The following is a 23,602-nucleotide window of genomic DNA, read 5'->3' on the forward strand; positions in this document are numbered from 1 at the left end:
GTCAAATGTAATGCAAAAAATATGAGAAACCTCTTATCAAACCACAGTGAGAGTAATTCACATGCTTCCATTCTTCTCCCACACTGAGCAAAAACTAAATGCCTACAAGGAGACATGTAACATGGCATGTGTGCATAGCCCAAACAAGCCTTCTCCCACAGACTCGTGGCGATCCTATTACTGCTTAAGGACAGGAGTGGAGAGGGTCTTTTTCTTTACATAGCAATTAGCCTAATGCAGCATTAACTTTGACCTGCAATGTGCATTTGCCACGACTGCCTGAACTGTCAATGCATTAGTATTCACATCACAAAAACCACCACCGTTTTCCCCTCCTTTTTACAGTGTCGCAGATCCTGCCTTAGACTAATTATTGGACTATCCTCATTCAAAGCCTTGTTTTACTCAGTGGATCAATGAAATTCTATTTGAACATCTGTTGGCCAAAACAGCTGTAGATAGCCACTCCAAAAGGAAAGCCCTAATAGGAATTTACTGTTGTCCTTCCACAAGGACACTTCTCTTTGTTTCAGAATAATAAACAGCCACTAATCAGCTCTAAATAAATCATTTATCCTCCCAGGACTTTCTTCTACGTATGAAATGAGGCATTGTTAAGGTAGACTGCTTTCAGCTAAGACACAGTCATTGAGTTTAGTATGTCTGCACACTGAAAAATGGTTTTGTCTGTGTCCTATTTTGTGTTTTTTTCCCTTTGTCCACACTGTATTGTAAAATATAATGAGCTAATATTAACTCACAATGAATCACAGCAAAATGAATGATGTGTGTCTTTGTGAGTGTAGGTGTGTGCTTGTAGGTGATGCATTAAGCATATCAATAAACCTGTCATCTTGACATATGCCCTCCTGTGCTTCCTTCCTCCAAACAGCAGCCTTCTTTCAATTAGTGGACCGTAAACATGCTGCTTTTGGCTGAGATGTTGCATCTTTTTAATTCTTGGTATCTTCCTATTAACTGCTGTGGACCCATTCTTTTGCATTCACATGACACTGTAGACATCTGGTGTAGCACAGGTTGAGGCAGAAAGTCCACTGGTTTCTCCATCCTGAGTTCTGTGCACTGAAAAAATAGATTAAACTGAGTTATGCATCCATGCAAAATGGCCCACACGTAAATGAATAAACATGCAAGAATGCACACATTACTGTATGCTTGAATGGAAATACACCCATTAAAATATTCACAATTACTCTCTTTGTAATTTCACTTGTTTAGAGCACACTTTATTCTTCCAATTACACTCAAGCATCAGTGTATCACCAGATCACAAATTAAAGTATTTATTATGAAATTAGAGATATTATTTTGTGAATCTCTATAACTCAAAATGCATTTTCTTGCTAATTGAAGTGATTAGTCTTTGTTAAAACAAAAAAATCGGCTGAGCCATTAAATTATTGTCTTTCAGCACTGCTTGGTTCTAAACAATGGCTTTCTATAATAATGACTAGGGGAAAAAGGCTTGCCAGTCAAAATCTTGGTCTCCATTATGATCTGTTCTCTTACAAATATATATAGGAAGTTGTCTTTTTCATGCAGATGAGTTGTAGAGGTCAAATGAGTCCCTTTTAGACTTCTGTGTCATGATGCCAAGTTGTCTATGATGCAGGTAAAGTAGGAAAAAAATGTTTTTTTTGTCATTTTTTTTAAAACTTTATTAATGCAAGACACAGCTTCCAACTCACAGCTGCATTTACAGGAAGCATTGCCAAATGTTTTATGGCTGCACATCAAAGGAAATGATGATAGCATGATCTCTGGCGAGACCGCCGTTGCTCAGTCAGTCTTCCCAGCCCCGGAGCAGATATCCGCTATCTTCTGCTTCCACTGCCATCACAATTGCAGATTTGAATGTGTTTGTGTCTGCATGTGAGGTGGAGGTTTGTGGATTCCTGCTGGGTGCTTTATGCTTATGGAAACACACTTTTGTTACCAATATATAAGTCAGATTATTGGAGACACCTTTTCTATTCATTTAAGTATAGTGACCATTACTCATGCAGCAGAGAATAATGAATCAAAGACAATTTATCATTAATGAGACTGAAGTATTAATCTTGAGACTACTACATGTGGTGTTTTCTTGGATCAGGCTGTCAATTCAGGCTTGACATAATTCTGATTTCTATGTGTGACTATAAAAATCCTCCGGTTGAAATCAAACGATCATTGAAATAATCAGGGAAAAGTAAAATAGGCCATACAATAGCTGGGTGAAATAAAGGCTTGAGTTACGCTCCATGTTTAAATTAGTCCTGCGTGAGCTATATATCGGCTAATGTGCCTGACAGTCCATTTTCATCATAACATCTTCTCCCGGGAGTAATATAATGTCTGCCCTTCAGGCGATGTAAATGAAGAAAAATGTAAAAGCCTAAGCCGAGGCTCAGACTGTGCATCAGTGAAGTTAAATGTGATTGAAGCGCAGTGTTGTAGCCTATAGACTAATTTCATCTTATGGGAGGAAACCCAGAAATGTCATGTTAATATGTAATTACCACTATTACAGTTTCCTGTCTCAAGTTTGAATATCCACATTATATAGAGGATAATGGATATTTTTTCACTCATAATGGTAAATAGGTTGGGACTTTAATATGCTAACACATGTCTAAGTTAGTGTATGCATGTAAGTGTTCCATTTTGAAAATGCCATTACTGCTATTTTGCCACTGTGTGTTTCAGTTAGGGTGTTTCTGTGCCATGTGTCCCATCAGGTGGTCAGGTTCAGGTGGTCCATTTATGACACATTGTCATGGGAAAACAAAACCATAAAATAAATGAATGAAATAATGTGAGAAGTTTATTTCGGTATTTGATTATAAGGAACTGCCAGGATGTTTGTACCATTAGGGTTAAGTAGAATGAAGTACAAATATCTCAGAATAAAAAAATATGTAGCTTTTTGGGGTTTTCACATGTCAGATGATAGTTTATGCAACACCATCCATCCATCCACTTATTCAAACAGGCTTGTCTTTGCACTGTTGGAGGAAGGCACAGAGACGCAGGGAGAGCATGCAAACTCCTCAGAGAAAAGCTCCAGACTGAATTTGAACCCACGACCTTCTTGCTGTGTATCAACAGTCGGGCCCTTGAGTTCAATGAGTTTCCATAGCGGCATTATTTTTCAGGATGTGGTGCCCTCTTGTGACTTCTGTGCAAATTTCAATCTGCTGAAAACATAAGTAAAGAAATAAATTCATCCTCATAGTCTCACAGCAAGTTGCATTCAAACCAAATCCAAACCAATAAATATTAACCGAATAGTTAATGTATAACAGTTTTGCTATAACTAAACTAAAATAGTATTGAATACATTGTAAAATAAAAATAGTAATAATAATAATTAATAACCCGCCAGTCCTGTGGGGGCGCTGCCAGGCATTTCTAGACCTTAGGCCTTTTTTTTTCCTCGGAGCGGAAGTTCGACTGTTGTTTATCCGGCTCTGCATCGTCTCGTCGTGTGAGCAACGATGGCTAGCACTGGTGCAAAACAAGCGCCTAAAATTGTCTCCAAAACTTCTGCGGGAGGCACCGGGGCGGCGGGGGCTAGTGGTGGGCCCCCGATAATGCCCCTCGCCTCTCCGCTCATGGGGAAAAAGAAAAAGCCGTTTCTAGGGATGCCTGCTCCGCTGGGTTACGTTCCCGGTCTCGGCAGAGGGTGAGCTAACTTAAAGCTACATGTTGCTAGCCAGATTGACCCGTTTTTTTTCAGTCGTACTAACCCACGTTAATAATTAGTAAAATTTAAGTACAAGGTAGTTTACAATACATACAGTAATTGGTTAATATATATATATAATTTATACGTGAATAAAGTGCATATCGTTTCACTTACCATGGCAAGTACGCCAGACTATGAAGTTTTTCAATAGTTTAGTGGTTTTATGATGTAATTGCTTTACTAAACGTGAACTATTAAATTGAAATTTAATTCAAATAGAGTTAAATGTCAATATATGCTCTTTCTAAATCCATAGTCATCTAATATGTAATCTGTTTTAGACAAGCGAGCAAAATTTAAGTTAAAAAGTCATAGTGATCAAAGTAGTGTTATAAGCATGGAAACGTATGTCACTGTGTTATAGAGAAGAGTAAAGATCTCGCGGTATAATTTTGGCCAGGCTGTGTTTATTTATGTCACATTTAAATTAATGCTTTTCCCTCCAGTGCCACTGGTTTCACCACCCGATCTGATATCGGTCCTGCTCGTGATGCTAATGATCCAGTGGATGACCGGCATGCACCCCCTGGAAAGAGGACGGTCGGGGACCAAATGAAAAAGAACCAGGATGATGATGATGAAGATCTGAATGACACCAACTATGATGAGGTATCTGATTTGTTGTAGATAAAGGTGTTTTTTTCTGAGAGTTTAAATGATCAAGTCACAATTTTAAAGCCGATTTCTTTTATTATGAGCAGTTAATTTGATAATCTTGTCATACTTTGTTGTTTCTCTTGTAGTTTAATGGTTATGCAGGTAGCTTGTTCTCAAGTGGGCCCTATGAGAAAGATGATGAGGAAGCCGATGCTATATATGCAGCGCTGGACAAGAGGATGGATGAAAGACGCAAAGAAAGAAGGTTACAAAAAAGAAGAGTCTTGTGTTTAATTTTTATCAATGCACAGTGTATTTGTTTTCAAATATAATATGGATTTGATATTGCAGGAGTCTTTTGTTCATGGTTGTTGTTGTATTTTAGGGAGCTGAGAGAAAAGGAGGAAATTGAGAAATACCGTATGGAGCGACCAAAAATTCAGCAGCAGTTCTCAGATTTAAAGGTAATTGACGCTAATATTCCAAACCTCTCTTCTGCATCATTTATGGAGAAAACTAATGTTGTCTTCTTTGTGCACTAAAAGCATGTTAAATGCATTTTGGTTTTATTAGCTTTATTATCATATTTACAGAAGAAAAGGATTAATATTATTCAATGCAATTCTTTGGTTAAATCAGAATCAGAAGGCTTTTTTTAATCCCTGAGGAAATTATGTGATCAGTTTCTCCAAGACTGTAAGAACAGCAGCTAACTAAAATAAATTAAATATGTCAATATACTGCAAAGTTATGCAATATAATAAAATAGCTTTAATATACAAAAATAGCTTTAATTATAAATATCCCAGTATATTACACAAAAGAAATGTATACGGTTGACATTGTGGTGCCCCTCTTGTCTGTGCTTTTTTGTTTTCTCTGTAGAGGATGTGCAAATAGTAAGCGTGTGCAGGTATTACAGCATACACTGTGCTTTAAATGGAAGAATTGTACAATGAGATAGCCACATGCAGGATCGGTTATAGTCTCTAAATTCATGATTTTTAAGCAATGAATTCCCGGGCTAAGATCTTTCTGTGAGATAAGCTTAGTCATAGCCTAGTAGTGAAAAGTGCCTTGCAAGTAGAGCTCAGATATGTGCGATTAAAATTCATATCTCATATTTTTAGCTGGATGGCGATATAAGATATATATCTCGATATTTTTTAAAGCCATAAAGTAAGAACAAAACTGAGTTTGGTACTCAAATTTGTGTCCCAGATGTCACACAGGCACTTTTATCAACACCCATCATAGATGTCCATCAAAAAACTACTGTGTCTAAATTATGAACATTTATTAAATAATGGTGCTCTATAAATATCAAAAACCATGTTCACTTTCTTGCACTAACAAAGAGCACACAATTGTGCAGTCAAAAGTAAACTGATGCTGCTTTGTTCCCAACTCGAACAACAGTGCCAGCAGCCATGGAGTTTGAAGCATCTACAATCCATTCGTCTCTGAACAGGTGCCATTTATGGTCGCTGCCTTCCACTCTTAGGTGATACTGTGGTTCCATCGGGTCATCGTATCGCCCCACGCCGCCGCAACTTAGCGACTTTTCACACTATATTTCCAGCGGTTGGAGTTTTCAGAGGCCTCCGGAATGACAGCAACAGTTCATTTGCTTCAAAAGTCGCTTTTCACATCGGCTGTGAGATGGGCACGCATAGCTTTTAGATCAACAACGATGGTGATGCGGGTGCTGTAACACAGTCACCTCTTCTTTTTCTCTTTCCTCATCCATCCATGCTGTTTTTGCCTTAATCATGAGGTTTGCTGGAAACTTCTTATAAACACAGTCTTTCTCTTAAAAATCACCAGAGTGCCTAGTTTCGGATCACTTTTGGCGGCCAAGCACAACATAAAGGAGCAGGGTTGGAATTGTGACATTAAAAAAAACAATAATTGCTAAAAGAAACTTAATTTGTAGTTCTAAATAAACTCTAAATGCATTTAGGATGTGGCTCACTGGATGTGTGTCTCTTCCACGATGTTATTTCTCTCTCCAACAACATGGCCAGCTTTTCATTATATTAGCTGGACCAATTATGCAAATTAGGTGATGGTCGGATTTAGCGAAAAATGGCGACTTTTTCAGGACAACCAATAGCGATTTTCCTTACTGAGGAGTTGGCAACACTGTTCATCATTTTAGGCTCCTCGGTAGCCGTAACTGCTTTTAGCTTACCAAAGTGACCGTAAAACATTTATTGACAGATTGCTGCTCGATGTATCACATAAAATCAGTTCCGGTCATCAAGCACAACCTCAGAATTCATACAAAAACTCAGCTGTCAACTTTTGAGAAAAAGAAAGGATTTTTCCAGCTTCCTCCATGGCGTTAGCGATGGTTAGCTCGTTAACACGTTGGCGCTCGTTTCCATGTTCCTCCATGCGTAGCTGATGGCCTTCAACTCAAACGGAGATTTGCTGTGTCCATCTTGCCATTTTCTGCAGGTGAAAAACGGGGAGGAGGGGCAGTTGTACCTTCAGTGAAGGAGGCGATGTGCGATTAACGTTGCGTAAAGACAAAAGTTCACCCTTTTAGAGGCAAACTTGGTGTTCTCTACGTAACTATAATTATAACGTAACATAGACTATATCGATATAAAGGATATTGTCACATCTTATATCTAAGACTTTTATGTATCGATATTTTTTTAAAAATCGATATATAGCCTAGTAGTGAAAAGTGCCTTGCAAGTTTGTCTCTGAAACAGTGTTACCTTTTCTTTTTGTTTTACTGAGGAAATAAAATACTGATTAAACTAGAGGTGCTATTTTAATCAGTACAGATATTTGCAGATTCTGTGCAGTAAATCACATTTAGGTTAGTTACTCAGGTATTATCAAACAATCGTAAATAAAAGCAATGCTCACATCCCATTCTTTTCTCCAACATCTTTTTTTTTACCATTTCTCTACAGAGGAAGCTTGCAGAGGTGTCAGAGGAGGAATGGCTGAGCATTCCTGAAGTGGGAGATGCCAGAAACAAGCGCCAGAGGAATCCCCGCTATGAGAAGCTCACCCCTGTCCCCGACAGCTTCTTCTCCAAACATTTGCAGAGTGGAGAGAACCACACCTCTGTTGACCCATTGCAAGGGGTCAGTATAATGTGTATACAAATGGAAATAATTTTTGTAACTCATATTTACTTCCAAGTGCACTTCACTAAACTTCAGGGTGTAGTTTCACTATGGCCCAGCAGGAGTCAGGATATCTCCTTGGAAAAAAACAAAAGTTACTCTCCAGTTACAGCAGTTTGCTCAGTTTTTGTCTGTTTTACAGACTGGACACATGTTGCTACAGTAATTGGTCACATGAACTTTGTTGGCATTTAAAATACATTTGAAAGGGACACTTGATTGACCTGTGCATGCAGGTAGACGTCCATGAATTGAAAATGGAGACACGGCCAGCTGATTTAAAAAGTTGACAGTTGTTTAAGAGGTATAGCCTCTCAACAGAGAAAAAGCCATTGCTTGACTTTAAATTAAAAGATTGAAGTAATTTGTGTCATTTTGCATTGGTTAGAAAAGTGTTACATGATTCGGGCTTTTGTTTCAAGAGCTGTTTAAACGTGCCATGACAGACTTCTCACAGACTGTGTTGCTGCTCTCTGTTGACATTGTTTCCTATCTCTACTAGCTGGGAGGTCTGAACACACCTTATCCAGGAAGCATGACACCTGGTCTGATGACACCAGGGACCGGAGAACTGGATATGAGGAAAATTGGTCAGGCCAGAAACACACTCATGGATATGAGGCTCAGTCAGGTAAATGATGCATTACCTTGCGCAACTTTCACTTTTACTTTCTTCTAGGATTCATGCTGCTGCCATTATGCTGATAGAAACAACTTAACTATTCTCTATCCTGTGTCTGCATGTTTTCTGTATTCAGGTGTCTGACTCAGTGAGTGGACAAACAGTAGTGGATCCCAAGGGTTACTTGACAGATCTTAACTCTATGATCCCCACTTATGGAGGAGACATCAGGTAGAGAGACACTGACGGCATCAGATTGCTATATTTGTGTAAAAGAAGTTGCTGTGTGTATATGTGTTAAATCGCTTATTTGTGGCTCTGCTTGTTCAGTGACATCAAGAAGGCTCGTCTGCTGCTGAAATCAGTGAGGGAAACAAATCCCCATCACCCACCTGCCTGGATTGCTTCTGCCAGGCTGGAGGAGGTGACTGGGAAGTTGCAGGTGGCCAGAAACCTGATCATGAAAGGCACAGAGATGTGTCCGAAGGTAAAGGAGGTTAAACAGTAAAATAAAACTATTAAATGACAAAGAACATAAGGATGCTGATGTTTTCTGGATATTTTGCTCAAATTAACCCTATAATCTCTAAATTTGCATTTCTTAGAATATGGCATTAATATATCGCTAGTATTATAATGTAACAGCTGCTTAAATTTAAGACGTAACATTACTTCTTGAATAAGTTGCAAATGGGGACAATGGTTTGTGCTTTCCTGTTTAAATAAGTATTTTCCCTTTGGATTAGAGTGAGGATGTGTGGCTGGAGGCTGCCAGGCTCCAGCCTGGTGACACAGCTAAAGCCGTGGTAGCCCAGGCTGTCCGTCACCTTCCACAGTCTGTGCGCATCTATATCAGAGCTGCAGAGCTGGAGACAGACGTCAGGGCTAAGAAACGAGTCCTCAGAAAGGGTAAGGTTGTCGTTTATCCCCTCCAATATTTAACAAAAAGCTTTTTGTGTGCTTGTGTTTATTTATTCACAGATTACCAGAAATTCATCTTCCTGTTATGATATGAGCCGAGGTTCATGCGCCTTCCCAGCAATGCATATCAGAATGAACCATTTCTGCCAAAAGAAAGAAACTTAATTTCTGCAGGGCCAAAACTCAAGACCAGTCTCAATCTGTTTATCTTCTTATAAAATCACCCACACAGATCTGCTCACTTTCTTTACTCATAAGGTTGCAACAAAAGATTTTATCACAGTTACATTTGGCAGCTGTGTTTCTGGCTTCTTGTCAAGGCGAGACACCTTATTTAACCATGGTGTCAATGCTCTAACTTACGCATGCATGCACACACACAAACGCTTATTAACACTTCCCAGCAGCATACCCCACTGACAGAGATGGATCAGCGTTTCCTCTGAGGAAGAGCTTACTCCGCCTCTACATGTTCAGTTGCCTCTGCTCTACTTTTCTCAGTTACATACAAAGCACACTCCCATCCCAGCTGACACTGTTGCTATTACAGATAATATGTTATTTAGTGTTAATTTTTGTTGTCTGTGCTTGTGTGTTCTCTGAGCTCTATAGGATCTTTGTTAAATAGTTTTTATTTTCTTGTTTTTATGAGTTCTTGCATTGAAGTTATTCAAAATAAGAAGCATCAGCAAAATGACTTAGTACTTATTTAACTGTTCCCTGTCATAGCGCTGGAAAATGTATCCAAGTCAGTTCGACTGTGGAAGACAGCTGTTGAACTGGAGGAACCAGAGGATGCCAGGATCATGCTTAGCAGAGCTGTGGAGTGTTGCCCTACAAGTGTGGAGGTACTTCACCAACATGAACATTTGGAAATTGGACTGAATGTCTCAGAGTGCAGCACAATATATGAACATATGCAATGAACTTTATAACTAACTCTCTGTCCTCTCCAGCTCTGGCTGGCACTGGCCCGGTTAGAGACATATGAGAACGCTCGTCGTGTCCTGAACAAAGCTCGAGAGAATATCCCCACCGATCGCCACATCTGGATCACTGCTGCGAAGCTGGAGGAGGCCAATGGGAACACTCAGATGGTCGACAAGATCATTGACCGAGCCATCACTTCTCTGCGTGCCAATGGTGTGGAGATCAACAGAGAACAGTGGATACAGGTTTGTTTCTGGGGCTTTCTGTTTTCTCTGAAATGATTGAGAAGATAAAGAGAGACCAAATTGCTTGTTATTTTTATTCATAAATGAGTGGCTTCCACTTTGAACTGTGATGTGCTTTAAACCTGCATTCGATTTGAAGGCCAACAGACGGTGATAGCTGAGGACTCAAAAAGTCACATTTTAAAAATGGAAACAAATGGCTTTAGAATTTAAATTTTCAACGTGATTTAATGGGATCAGTCACTCATTTCAGGACTTACTGAAGGAAAAAAATTGAGTATGTTTCCTAAGTCTTGCTCATGAAAAAAAAAAAGCAAAAAGAAAAGCAGGATATGCTCATTGGCTAACAACTTGTGACTGACCAGGCAACAGCCAATAAGCAAGCCGTTTCACAGGCAAGCCCATTCGTCTTTGTCACATCCCATTTTTTAACCAAGATGGCAACAGTAAGATCACTACAACACACAAAAAACACTAACACAAAAGTGAGTCATGCCTGAATGAGGGAATCACTTTATCTAAGTGAGGAAGCCAACAGTGTGATGTATCTTGTTTCTGAAAAGGCCCAAAGATTCACGCTGAACTGCCTGCTGCACTTAAGCTTGAAGCGAGGATCTCTTTCTGGAGATTTCATACGAACTTTCTTTTGCGAATTGTTCATTGGTTGTTGTTGGACGTACTCTTTTAGAGACTTTGCTGTGGAGTTAAGTTTGCAAGTCTGCAAAAGCAAATTAAAACCTTACAAAGACAAACTACTGATTTATTTTACATTTACACTACTAGAGTCCCCTAAAGACTCCAGAGAATTGCCTGTTTACACATTACCTGTCTCACTGTTGTGAAGAGAAAACAGCTTTTAGCCAAAATATGCAGAACACTTATCCAAACGACTTTGAAGTCAACCCTGCACTTCCTTGGGTCCCCAGCAATCCACTTGCCAAGTGTGGAACATGTTAAATGAATGGCTTGTGAGAACAGCAAACAATTCACACAAGATCTTCAAAGAGATGCCAGTAATGTTTCATCTGGATGCAAAACAACACAGCACTGTGTCTAATGTTTTGCTTAGTGCAGTTCACAGCTGCTTTGCAATCATTGGCTTTAACTGAAATTCCTCTTTTGCATAGTTGTTTTGTTTTTTGCTAGTGGCATTTTTTTCTTGTCACTGCAAATATTTGCTTATAAATGTCCGTCAGCTTTAATTCTCTGATGCCTCATTTATCTGTGCAGAGATCACAAAACTGATCATCTATAAATCTGCAGGTGTTCTGATGTCAGTTTTAAAATTTCTTTCTAATTAATATTAGAATTATTTTCGTGTTAATCACTTTATCATTTCATTGGAATGACTTGCTTAGAATTGATACCAGCAGTTCATCCAGTAATTTTTGCACCCTTCTTCTTCTTCTCCCAAAGTGTCTATCCTTCTAAATGCTTGTTCATACCCTGCAGGACGCAGAGGAGTGTGACAAAGCAGGTAGTGTGGCTACCTGCCAGGCCGTGATAAGGGCTGTCATAGGGATTGGAATTGAGGAGGAGGACCGCAAACACACCTGGATGGAGGATGCCGAGAGTGTAAGTATAGAGAGATTAGTTTGGGTTTTTTAAAATAAGTTTTTTACATACTTGTTGTTGTAGTTAAAATTAACAATGAGGTGGTTGTGTGTTTGTGCCTCAGTGTGTGGCCCATGGGGCACTGGAGTGTGCCAGAGCCATCTATGCCCATGCTCTCCAAGTATTCCCAAGTAAAAAAAGTGTCTGGCTTAGAGCTGCCTACTTTGAGAAGAACCATGGCACCAGGTGACAAGCTTTAATTTCCAAATGAAAACATTAGCAGTCAGAAGGTGACAGTTGCTGTTTTGCATCACTATACTTATTTATTCTTTTTTGCTCCTGTGCTTTATGACCTGCTGCTTCGTCGCCGCCGCATCCATTACTCTTCCATGGCACATTTCATTTCTCAGAGAGTCCTTGGAGGCTTTACTTCAGAGGGCTGTGGCTCACTGCCCCAAAGCAGAGGTATTGTGGCTAATGGGTGCCAAGTCCAAGTGGCTTGCTGAGGATGTGCCAGCAGCCAGAAGTATCCTTGCTCTGGCCTTCCAGGTAATTAAAAAGCATTCACTTGTCGATACAGCATGTCAAATATTAGAGTAATCTATGTATACCTATGTCTGACTCTGTTATCCTGTGTCTTCTGCTTCTCCTCACCCTCTGTCCTCCTCTGTCTGTTTTCCTAGGCTAACCCAAACAGTGAAGAGATCTGGCTTGCTGCTGTCAAACTGGAGTCAGAGAATAATGAGTATGAAAGAGCCCGTCGACTGCTAGCCAAGGCCCGCAGCAGTGCACCAACAGCCAGGGTAAGTGTATCTGTGTGAATTTGAGAGTAGGGAACTATTGTGAAGGTTACTCCGTAGAAAAGGATAAAAGTTAAAACTTGGTCTTCTGTTTGAGCTTTTAATACTTGGTTGAATTATACAATTGCTTAAAAAGCTATTAAAGGAAACTGAATATTTTCATAAGAAGATTGATGAAATCAAGTTCTTCAGGTTATCTCCCGTCACTTGCACAGAGTCTGACTGCTTTTGCATTGAATCAATCCTGTCCTTTCACTTTGTCTGGCCTTTTTTGAACTGTACTACATTGTGTTTTTCAAGTAGTGTTATTAATATTTGAACTCTGACACGTTTTGGATGAGTGATTTAAGTGTTAGTTTATTTTTCTGTTTTGAAACCACTGCTCTCTACATAATGGTGCAATTTCCTCGAGGTTGTTTCTGGGAACACTGTCAGGTTCAGGCTTGCAGGTTTTCCACAGATTATGACGTTCAGTACCACATAGGCTGACAGATGTTGTTAGCCAAGCTTTTAAACCACCACTCTGTCTGTCAAGTGACCTGGCAACACTCCCCTTTATCTTTGTTGTATGCTGACAGATGTGAGTAAGAGAATCTGCCTTAATGTTTGCTGTACTGATTGTCCTATCAGATAACACAAAGTTTTAGTGTTAACCACTTAAGCATTTAGGCAAAAACCAAGCAAGTTGGCATTTGATAAAACTGATGTATAGACTTGCAAGTACTGGGGTGCAGTATGAGCATTTTCCTTGTTTTACATTATTCTGTTTCAGGTGTATTACAATGCATTTGCAAATTTAAAACTTCATAGGTCTCATTTCATAGGAATACTTCGAGGACCTCCTTAATCCCACTGACACGTCTTCCGAGGAGGAAGCAGAGTCTGGGGATGAGGGAATGACCCGCCAATTTCTGGGGTCGAGGTCACTGAGGCAGTTAAACAACTCCTCGGTGGCAGAGCCCCTGGTGTTGATGAGGTCCGCCCGAGTTCCTGAAGGCTCTGGACGTTGTAGGGCTGTCCTGGTTGACACGCCTCTACAATGTTGCGTGGAGATCAGGGGCAGTACCCTGGATTGGCAGACCGGGGTGGTGGTCCCCATCTTTAGAAGGGAGACCGGAGGGTGTGTTCCAACTACAGGGGATCACACTCCTCAGCCTCCTGGGAAAGTCTATGCCAGGGTGCTGGAAAGGAGAGTTCGTCCGTTAGTCGAACCTCGGATACAGGAGGAACAATGCGGTTTTTAGTCCTGGTCGCGGAACACTGGACCAGCTCTTTATCCTCTCAAGGATACTTGAGGGTGCATGGGAGTTTGCCCAACCAGTCTACATGTGTTTTGTGGACTTGGAGAAGGCATTCGACCGTGTCCCTCGGGTGTCCTGTGGGAGGTGTTGCGGGAGTATGGGGTGTCTGGCCCATTGCTACGAGCCATTCGATCCCTATACAACCGTTGTAAGAGTTTGGTTCGCATTGCCGGCAATAAGTCGGACTCGTTTCCGGTGGGTGATGGGCTCCGCCAGGGCTGCCCTTTATCACCGGTTCTGTTCATAATTTTTATGGACAGGATTTCTAAAGCAGCCAAGTGGCGGAGGGCTTTCACTTGGTGGCCTCAGAATCTCATCTCTGCTTTTTATGGATGATGTGGTTCTGTTGGCTTCATCGGTGAAGGCCTCCAGCTCACTACTGGAGTTCGCAGCCGAGTGTGAAGCAGCGGGAATGAGGATCAGCACCTCCAAATCTGAGGCCATGGTTCTCAGCCGGAAAAGGGTGGAGTGCCCACTCCGGGTCGGGGATGAGTTCCTGCCCCAAGTGGAGGAGTTTAAGTATCTCGGGGTCTTGTTCGCGAGTGATGGGAGAAGGGGCGGAGATCGACAGGCGGATTGGTGCTGCGGCTGCAGTGATGCGGACGCTGCACCGGTCCGTCGTGGTGAAGAGGGAGCTGAGTGTAAAAGCGAAGCTCTCAATTTACCGGTCGATCTCGTCCCGACCTTCACCTATGGCCACGAGCTGTGGGTAGTGACCGAAAGAACGAGATCGCGGATACAAGCGGCAGAAATGAGCTTCCTCCGAAGGGTGGCTGGCCTCTCCCTTAGAGATAGGGTGAGAAGTTCGGCCATCCGGAGGGGCTCAGAGTAGAGCTGCTCCTCCACATCGAAAGGAGCCAGTTGAGGTGGTTCGGGCATCTGACAAGGATGCCCCTGGGCGCCTCCTGGGTGAGGTGTTCGGGCATGTCCCACCGGGAGCCCCCAGGGCAGACCCAGGACGCGCTGGAGAGATTATATCTCTCGGCTGGCCTGGGAACGCATTGGTGTTCCCGATGAGCTGGAGGAGGTGGCTGGGGAGAGGGAGGTCTGGGCTTCTCTGCTTAGGCTGCTGCCCCGCGACCCGACTTGGATAAAGCGGATGAGGATGGATGGATGGATGGATGGATGGATGGATGGAGGTCTCATTTATATTTGTAATCTCTACAGGTGTTTATGAAGTCAGTAAAATTGGAGTGGGTGTTGGGAAACATAGAAGCTGCCCAGGAGTTGTGCACTGAGGCCCTGAAGCACTACGAGGACTTCCCTAAGCTTTGGATGATGCGAGGCCAAATCGAGGAGCAGTGTGAAAATATGGATAAAGCTAGAGAGGCCTATAACCAAGGGGTGAGGATGGGGTTATTTGGGGCATGGGTTTGTTTTAGTATTGGATTGACCACAAATGCAAAGGAAGGAAGTGTTTTATTTTTTGATGAAAATGAGTATCATTAACTACCAGAGTAAGGGTTAAGGATTTTTTTTCTCATTGGTACAGTTAAAGAAGTGTCCCCACTCTGTGCCACTGTGGTTGTTGCTGTCACATTTGGAAGAGAGAGTGGGACAGCTGACCAGAGCCAGAGCAATCCTCGAGAAGGCACGGCTCAAGAATCCCCAGACCGCTGAGCTGTGGTAAGAAAATACACGACAACAAGGAACTAGGAAGAGTTTTAGTTTGGAAAAGGTCACCTGCACAGCAGTGTATTTTAGCATATGCATGTTTTTTTTCTCTCCTATCCATGAAAACTTGTAAAAAGTTACAGCTGGAAAACATTATATTTGTGCCTCCAAACGAGAAGCAGGCTTAATTTGCTTTTGCAAAAGCACATCAACTGAAACTGGCATTACTGGCGAATCAAGAATATATATAACACTAACACCATTTGTTGTCATAAAATCTGAAATAAAGGCATCTAAAAGTACATGTGATCTTATTAATCAGGCTGGAGTCAGTCAGATTGGAGTACAGGGCTGGACTGAAGAACATTGCCAACACGCTGATGGCCAAAGCCCTGCAGGAATGCCCAAATTCAGGTGTGTATAAAATGCTGCTATAGATGGAAAAGCCTTTGTTTTTCTGAACCTGTATTAGTTGAATGAGTTTTATTTTTTATAAGGGACCAAGACTATAAACAGTATATTGGTTATATGCTAAGATGTCTATGGATAATTTTAACACTTTGGCCACGCACAACCTAGTTTGATTTGAAGTAGGCTGTGCCAGATTGGAGTCTTGGCGGGCCGAATCTGGCCCCTGGGCCTTAAGTTTATGATCCCTGCTTTAGATGGTTTGGTTTCCTCTGTGCCCTTCACGTTTATGCAGACTTCACGTTCGTTCATTGCACTGGCACTATTGGACTTTAATGTACAAATTTCGATCCCCTTTTATTTTCTTCCTTCAAAGGTACCCTGTGGGCTGAGGCAGTGTTTTTGGAGGCCAGGCCCCAGAGGAAGACGAAGAGTGTGGATGCTTTGAAGAAGTGCGAACATGATCCACACGTCTTGCTCGCTGTAGCCAAGTATGACTTGAACTTTTCACTCCCTTTAGTAATAGCTATTACTTTTTGTGATAACCTACAATATAAAAAGGTGTATTTTGTTGGTGTTTTATATTCAGCAGACCTTTCTGTATGAAACTCTTAACATTCTGAGATGTTCTGCATATGTCAGGTTGTTCTGGAGTGAGCGTAAGATCACCAAAGCTAGAGAGTGGTTCCTCAGGACCGTAAAGATTGAGCCGGATCTGGGGGATGCTTGGGCTTTCTTCTACAAGTTTGAGCTGCAACATGGCACAGAGGTAAGAGTCTGGTGTCTAGACTTGTGCTATTTTGTTCATCCATTAATAAGTTGATTAAATCATTTGAAGTTTGATTCAAACCTGCTGCCTGGCTGGGGGCTTTCTGTGTGGAGTTTTCTAGTTCTTCATGTACCTGTGTGAGTTTTCCTCGGTACTGATTGCATTAGTGCAGTTTTACTCCAGGCGTTGGTTGTGAATCAATTGTTTGTTATTACTTAGTGTTATTGTACAGATTTATGTTCAGTTGTTAAAATGTGCTGTAAAACATGTTAAATCATACATGATAAACATGTAATTAGTTTTCCCAGCTCCATGATTTATGGTATGCATTCTTGCTTTTTTTTTTCTTTCTTCACAAAGCTGGTAGTCACTTACTTGTTTGTGTGGCCGGTCCATGTGTTGTGCTGTGATTGTATAACATTTCTGCTCTGTATGCTTCAGGAGCAGCAGGAAGAGGTGCGAAAACGCTGTGAGAATGCAGAGCCCCGTCATGGAGAGCTGTGGTGTGCCGAGTCCAAACATGTACTAAACTGGCAGAAGAAGACAGGAGAGATCTTAGCACAGGTAGCCAGCAAGATCAAGAACACATTCTGAGAGTGGGGAAATTTGGACTGAAAACACCTGGAGGACTCTGGCAGTCACCAGTATAGAAGTGAACAAATATTGACATGCTTATTCTGTACCAGGACTTGCCCATCTCTGGCAGATTTAAAGTATTTACGCACGCCCTTACATTTTTTTGTTGTTGTATGTGTCAGGAGAAAGTAATGATTTGACGTCAAAATGACGAAATCTGTGGATGTTTTAAAAAAAAAAAAAAAAAAAAAAAGTGACTGATGGTTACCCTCTTCATCCTGATATGCAGTAAGGAGATCTTTGGCTGCGATGTGAGATTTTTGTGGATACCTTTTTGATCTGTCTGTGTGTATGGGGTTTCAAGGTGTGGCCTCAGCTATTGTTGTGATTTGGCTTCTTTGTTAAAATCCTTGTCTTATCCTCTCCTAAAAGTGCTAGAACAGTACTCTTAGGTGTCCTCTCGGATTTCACAGCATTTTTCTGTTATTATTTAAACCTCCAGAGTCATGCTCTGCTTGATGTTGATGATCAGAGGTGGTGTGTTTTGTTTTGTTTTGTTAAAACATTGAATTTTTTTAGCTTCAGGTCCCACACGCCTTCTGGCAAATAATACATTGTTTTCCCTTTGCAACTCTGCTGTGAAGATGCAGCCGATGAATCATCTAGTAAGCAGCTGTCGCATGTGCATTGAATAATTAAAGAGAAAAACACCCATTCTAGTGATTCATTCATTCCTAAATCCACCTTTTTAGCACATTACTGAGTATAAAAGGTTACTTTCAGGTTTATGAAATAAATGATTATGTCATAGTAAGTCTGCCGTTCTCTTCTCTTTGGTTTAGAGTTATGCAGAGTGTCTCCCATCTTCTTTACTGTTAATCCCTGCTGTTATTTTATAGTTCTGCCGTGTTGGATCATTCAGCATAATCTAAATTTTAATATGCATTACCACAGAATTCTTCCAAAGGTTTATTTGTCCGCCTAGTTCAGCTAACAACCTGACTAACCTTACCGATGTTGATCAGATATTACTGTCTGCACTCCCATTGGTCAGTGTTGGTATTCTGCTTGTTAGGCAGAAGAAGGGCAACAAAAGATAAACAGGGCAGGCTATAATAGCTTTGTGGAGTTGGAATAATTAAAACATTACCGGTAACATTCAGCTGTGTGTACAAGTAGGAAAATGGCAGTTTTTTGTTACTAAAAATGTAACAAAAGCTACAGTTATATAATCAATATGGACTTAAAGGACAGACTTATAAACTTTAATTCAAGGGGTCTCCAATACCACTGATGAGTTAGAGCTGGTCCAATGTTTTTACAGTGTTACAGTTTTATTTATTACTTTGTTTTGTGAGCTGCTTCTATTTTTTTTTCTTCACAAGTTAATGCGGTAAAAGGTCGTGAGATGTTTCCAAGTGACATGTTTGGAAAGCAGCTGTGAACCACAACATGCCATCAAAAGAGCTCTTAAGTACAAGTGTAACAGACCAAATATCAGCTGCAAAACAAGAAAAAACACAGCTCCTTCAGCGTGATAGCGAGTGCATTAGAGAGACCAAATCATTTAGACAGGAAAAAAACAAAACCAAGGCACTTTGCAACATAACAAAGTCCACATTTCCATGGATGACAACACCGGTGGATGATCCTGGGATCCTTTCCATTGTAAATGGAGCCCGACTGATATTTAGGACGATACTGATATTTGGTTATTTTAAAAAATATGATATTGCGATATATTTGTCGATATCTTTTTTTTTTTTTAAGAAGACATAAAATAAAACATAAACATTTGTTACGTGTACTTTTTTTATCCCCTGCCCGAAGCTGCACGGATCAGCTGGTTGTTGCGTTTGGTCAGTTGCGAATAGGGAAGTTGCAGAGTGCCCTCTGGTGGACGACCTATGCAATACCAACACCCACAACATGGTTGAAGGGCGTTTCTCTCTTCTCTGTCATTTATGAGCTGTTACAAATGCAGATACCAGTAGACTGGCATACAGCTAAGTCAGTCGGGCTCTAATTATAAGGATACAGAGGGTTAACTACAAGGTTCAAACCATACCTGAAAGTAAAAGGAAAGATTAGACTTTGCCAGAGCAGTTTGGAAACACCATTCTTTAAACAAATAAAACTGACATCAACCTTTACTGGAATGACAGGACAAAAAAAGATTGGCACAGCCATCCATTGGCTCATAACTCAAGCATACAGCATCTAATAAAAAAAAATGGACTGTAGACAGTATGATGCACAGACACGCATGCTTTCCAGTTTCACTAGTCACTAGTGTTGTGATGACACAAGGCAGAAAGAGTCATGAAAAACTTAAATGTTGGGCTAAACACCACAAAGTAGGAAACTCATTCCACGTTAATTTATTAAGTGACATTCTAGCTGCTGAAAATAAGTGACTGTGAAAGATGGTTGTGATTTTTCAACAGTTTATGCAATATTTTTGTTTAACTCAAGCTGAGAGTATGTACTTAACGTCCATATTCACTCTGTCACAATTGAATTTGTTTTTGTGAAATCTTTAAATGAGAAAACATATTCTCTGGTGTGTTGACAAGCACTTATTTTGCTTTCATGCTGCTTGATCTGTTCATCATTCTTTAGCTGCCTGTGACCAGCCATTTCAAGAGAAGTTAAGTCATCTCACAGCAAAGCAGCACTCTGTCAGCTGGATTTGGCACACATGAGAATTCTGTTAACTAATTATATTCATATGTCGCATTGAAGGTGGTAAAAATGTACTATTAAATCAAAAATTATGCTTTATTGTTTTGATTTGTCTAGAATCAGTCTAGAGTTCAGTCTATGTGGTTGTTTCAATTGTGAAATAAATGCATATTTCAGGCATTTTATACAAGAACTATCTAAAAAGGGCGTTTTCACATTTACAGAATGTTTGAACTGAACACATTAAGGTGTTTTTATCTGTAGCTGTGTTTGTTAAAAACTTTACATTTTTGTGGAATTATATGTTTTATGTCTTCTCCAGATTTGGCTATATCTGTTTACAAACACATGACAGTGTATATAAACTCTTTCTCAAGGATTATATCATGATATGTTATGTAGCCATGAACTATCTTTTGTGTTTGTTAAAAACTTTACATTTTTGTGGAATTATATCTTTTCTGAAATGTGTTTAAAGGAATATCATTATGTTATGTAGTCAGGCATCTTTTCAATAAAAATACTTTGCAGTTTATAAATAAAGTTTATTGCAAAATTCACTGTTTCTCCCAAACAAGTTGGTTTCTAAGACTTTTTTTTTCTTGTGCTGTAAGTTAAATGTCAACTCAAACTCTGACTGCACACTTTGTTTGTGAGATGTGATTTCCCACACTTTCACTCCAAGAGTGACATTCATCCTCCCGAGCAGTTCCCATGCAGGGTCATAGTTTGACTGCTCTCTCTGGTATTTAATTCCAGTTTTTTACGTTGTAGGCTGACTTTTTTTTTTTTTTTTTGCTATCACAACAAGCTTTTAGAAAGTTTAAATCGGCGCTTTGGATAAATGCTGCGTCGTGTCTTTCCAACGAAACCGAAAGGATGGAGGCAAATGATTGATTGCAGAAGTTGTCCTTGACTTGATCGGACTGGAGTTTGGTGAAATCCTAAGCCCGGCGTCAGCAATCCATGACGGGGAAGGAAATAGGAGCAGCAGTCAGTTTGGTAATGTTGGAAGCCACGGAAAGCCACATCGGAAGTCTACCCGTCGCCGTATTAACGTCTCCGCCACAGGTAGTGCAAAAGTACTGAAGGGGAGCCAAAGAAAAAAAAAGTGAAAGTTTGGAGCTCACCATGAGCGAAGACGGTCACGACTAGAGATGGGTTTGCTCGTCTGAAGATCCCGCAGAAAAACATGATAAATGGTAAGCGCAGTTTGAACATCTGGTGCGTACTTACGCAGCAAATGAGCTGCTGATGATGAAGCGTGCACACCGACGTATATTATTGTGGCTATTTCGACTTTGGTCGAGATGTCAGGTGGCGCAAACAGCTGCAAACTGACAGATGTTTTTAACGCACTGTGCGCCTCAGTGGGAGCCAAATTGAGCGATGATTCATGGCCTGTTTTCCGTGGTTGCGTGTGAAGAGTTGTAACACTGCTCTCTTTTCATAGTGTCTGACTGGAACTCTGCTCCGTAGTGTCCTGGTGGCTGTCTTGTTGGCCTACTCCTGTGGGAAAAGTAGATGTAACTATAAAGAAATACTGGGCTCCTACAGAGAAGTCATCTCCGTTGAACTACAGAATCTGGTATGATAACAAAGTTTATCATAACTGCGGGATTAATTAACTGTGGTAGATTTTTAAAAATGATTGTGTTTTAAGACATCCCCACTAACTAAACTACTATTAAATGCTAGTTCACTGGAATCAGTTGCAGCTGTCATAAAGCTTGTGGAAACTGAGTTAATAACATGTGCTAGGCTGCCCTCCAGTGTTTGCTCTTCAAGTAAAGTTCTTTTCCCCCTCTCTCTTTTGGATCACAAGCCAAATAAATGTCTTAAATAACTTAACACTGGGCTGTTTCTTTTGCAGAATCTGACTGTTTCAGCAAATAAATTTAAAGAGAGAGACCCTTGTCCCTCAGGAAAGGTAAGTGGCACTACATTATATGCACTTTCAGCACCATGGACAGGGTAAAAATAAGAACCTGCGTGGCACATGTTGTACATTTAAGTTTGGGTAAATACAGAAGAAGTTTTCAACCTTTGACTGACATGCTAGATGGGCTATTTCACCTTTTTAATTTTCTACACGTTTGGGCTGTTATCTCATGGCAGGCACGTCGCATCCTGGTTTCCATCTATGGTATGACACAGCAGATGCGGTGTCAGAGAAGTGGCAAAAAGCAATCTGACCTGGAGAAGCCAGTTGAAAGCATGGAGCAGCTAATTGTGCAAAACTGCAGTCCCCAGTATTTGGTAAGATTACTTTAATGTGCTCTACTGAGCCCCCAGTACCACCACCACCAGCACCACACAGTGAGAAAACAAGCCAAACAGCTCTTGTGGTATTTTCTTTTTCCATGTTTTTCAGGGAAAGAATGCCTCTTGTTCAGCTGTCCAGAAAATACGAGGAAAGAAGAGAAAAAGGATGAGGTTAATCCGAGTCATCAAGGCACTGATCACTTGCTGGCAAAAACTTCAAAGTGTCTCTGTGCTTTCAAAGTAGGAAATGTATCTCCCTGGTTCCTATAAGCCTGTGCTACTTTCTCATGAAGACATAAGGTGAATTTACACAGTGTTCCTTGCTACAGAATATTACATGTGACCAATCACTGACTGTATTTAGACAGCTATTTTTCAAAAGCAAAGTCATGAATGTTTACTGTTGTCAAGTTCTCAGTGTCTTGTGTATTAAAAGCTACACCAGCATCTGCATGTCAGCATTGCTACTTGTTTTATGGAATAGCTTTATAGTAAGCAAAGATAAGCTAAAGATCGATGCGTTCAGATACTTTTAGAACATTTTAAAAGTTTCTCCTGTTGTACAAACTCTTATGTTTTGTGTTTGCAAGCCACATGTCATCATACCCAAAAATGTTCTTATGTCGGTTATGTAGTTGAGTATATGCCACATAATAAAATTTGTTTGTTTGATTTATACTATTCTGAAGTGACCCTATGCGGTTATTGTAATAATGATAATTATTATTATTAGGGGTGCTATAGGTGTATCAGCTACAATAGACTTTTGTTGCAAGATATTATATAACCATCCTTTTTTCATTATTTTGATTAGGGAATGAATGTTAGTGTTACAAAATGTCATTCAATAAATATTGCACAATGTCTTTATTGTAAAGAATGGAAACATATGGAAGCTTGTTTCTGTCAGTCAAGATTTTTTTATTTTAATTTAATTTTTTTTGTTAGTCAAAATTTTCAGGTGATGTCTTGAAATTTTCTACTTATGAGAAATCACTCAATTCTAAAACATTTAGTCAGTAACTTGACGTTTTGAGAAAAAAGTTCTAACTTAGACTAACTTTTTTTTTTTTTTCTGAGTGATGGAAACAAGCTTCCATAAAGAGGACACAAGAAAAAGCAAAATGTGAATAAAGCAGATATTAATACATGCTGGCGAAATCATTATATTTTAAATAAAGTCTAGCAACAAAAAAACCCCAAAACAACCAATGCACTATTTATTTATCAGTGATTTGCTCTTAGCCACTTTGTTGTTATGGACAGGCTGATAGATGAGGTGAGGCAGGAGTCTCTGTGTACTGTGATGTTTGTAAACGACATTGTGATCTGTAGTGAGAGTAGTGAGCAGGGGGGTGAGAGCCTGGAGAGGTGGAGGTGTGCACTGAAGAGGAATGAAAGTCAGAAGAAGC

General features: G+C 40.4%; 1 protein-coding gene across 1 annotated transcript; it reads left to right on the forward strand.

Annotated features, from left to right (window-relative positions):
* Positions 1–3,462: 3,462 nt before the first annotated feature.
* On the forward strand, positions 3,463–20,014 carry prpf6 (PRP6 pre-mRNA processing factor 6 homolog (S. cerevisiae)). Its single transcript, XM_031745477.2, has 21 exons — positions 3,463–3,688; positions 4,198–4,360; positions 4,495–4,613; positions 4,734–4,812; positions 7,282–7,458; positions 8,003–8,131; positions 8,259–8,353; positions 8,453–8,609; positions 8,869–9,031; positions 9,773–9,891; positions 10,000–10,218; positions 11,671–11,793; positions 11,897–12,018; positions 12,183–12,321; positions 12,456–12,575; positions 15,041–15,217; positions 15,366–15,499; positions 15,810–15,901; positions 16,272–16,386; positions 16,538–16,664; positions 17,106–20,014. The coding sequence occupies exons 1-21, from the start codon at positions 3,501–3,503 to the stop codon at positions 17,256–17,258; spliced, it is 2,910 nt and encodes a 969-aa protein (XP_031601337.1). The 5' UTR covers positions 3,463–3,500; the 3' UTR covers positions 17,259–20,014.
* The last annotated feature ends 3,588 nt before the right edge of the window (positions 20,015–23,602 follow it).

Source organism: Oreochromis aureus, linkage group 20 (assembly GCF_013358895.1).
Source record: "Oreochromis aureus strain Israel breed Guangdong linkage group 20, ZZ_aureus, whole genome shotgun sequence".
NCBI classification, from domain to species: Eukaryota; Metazoa; Chordata; class Actinopteri; order Cichliformes; family Cichlidae; genus Oreochromis; species Oreochromis aureus.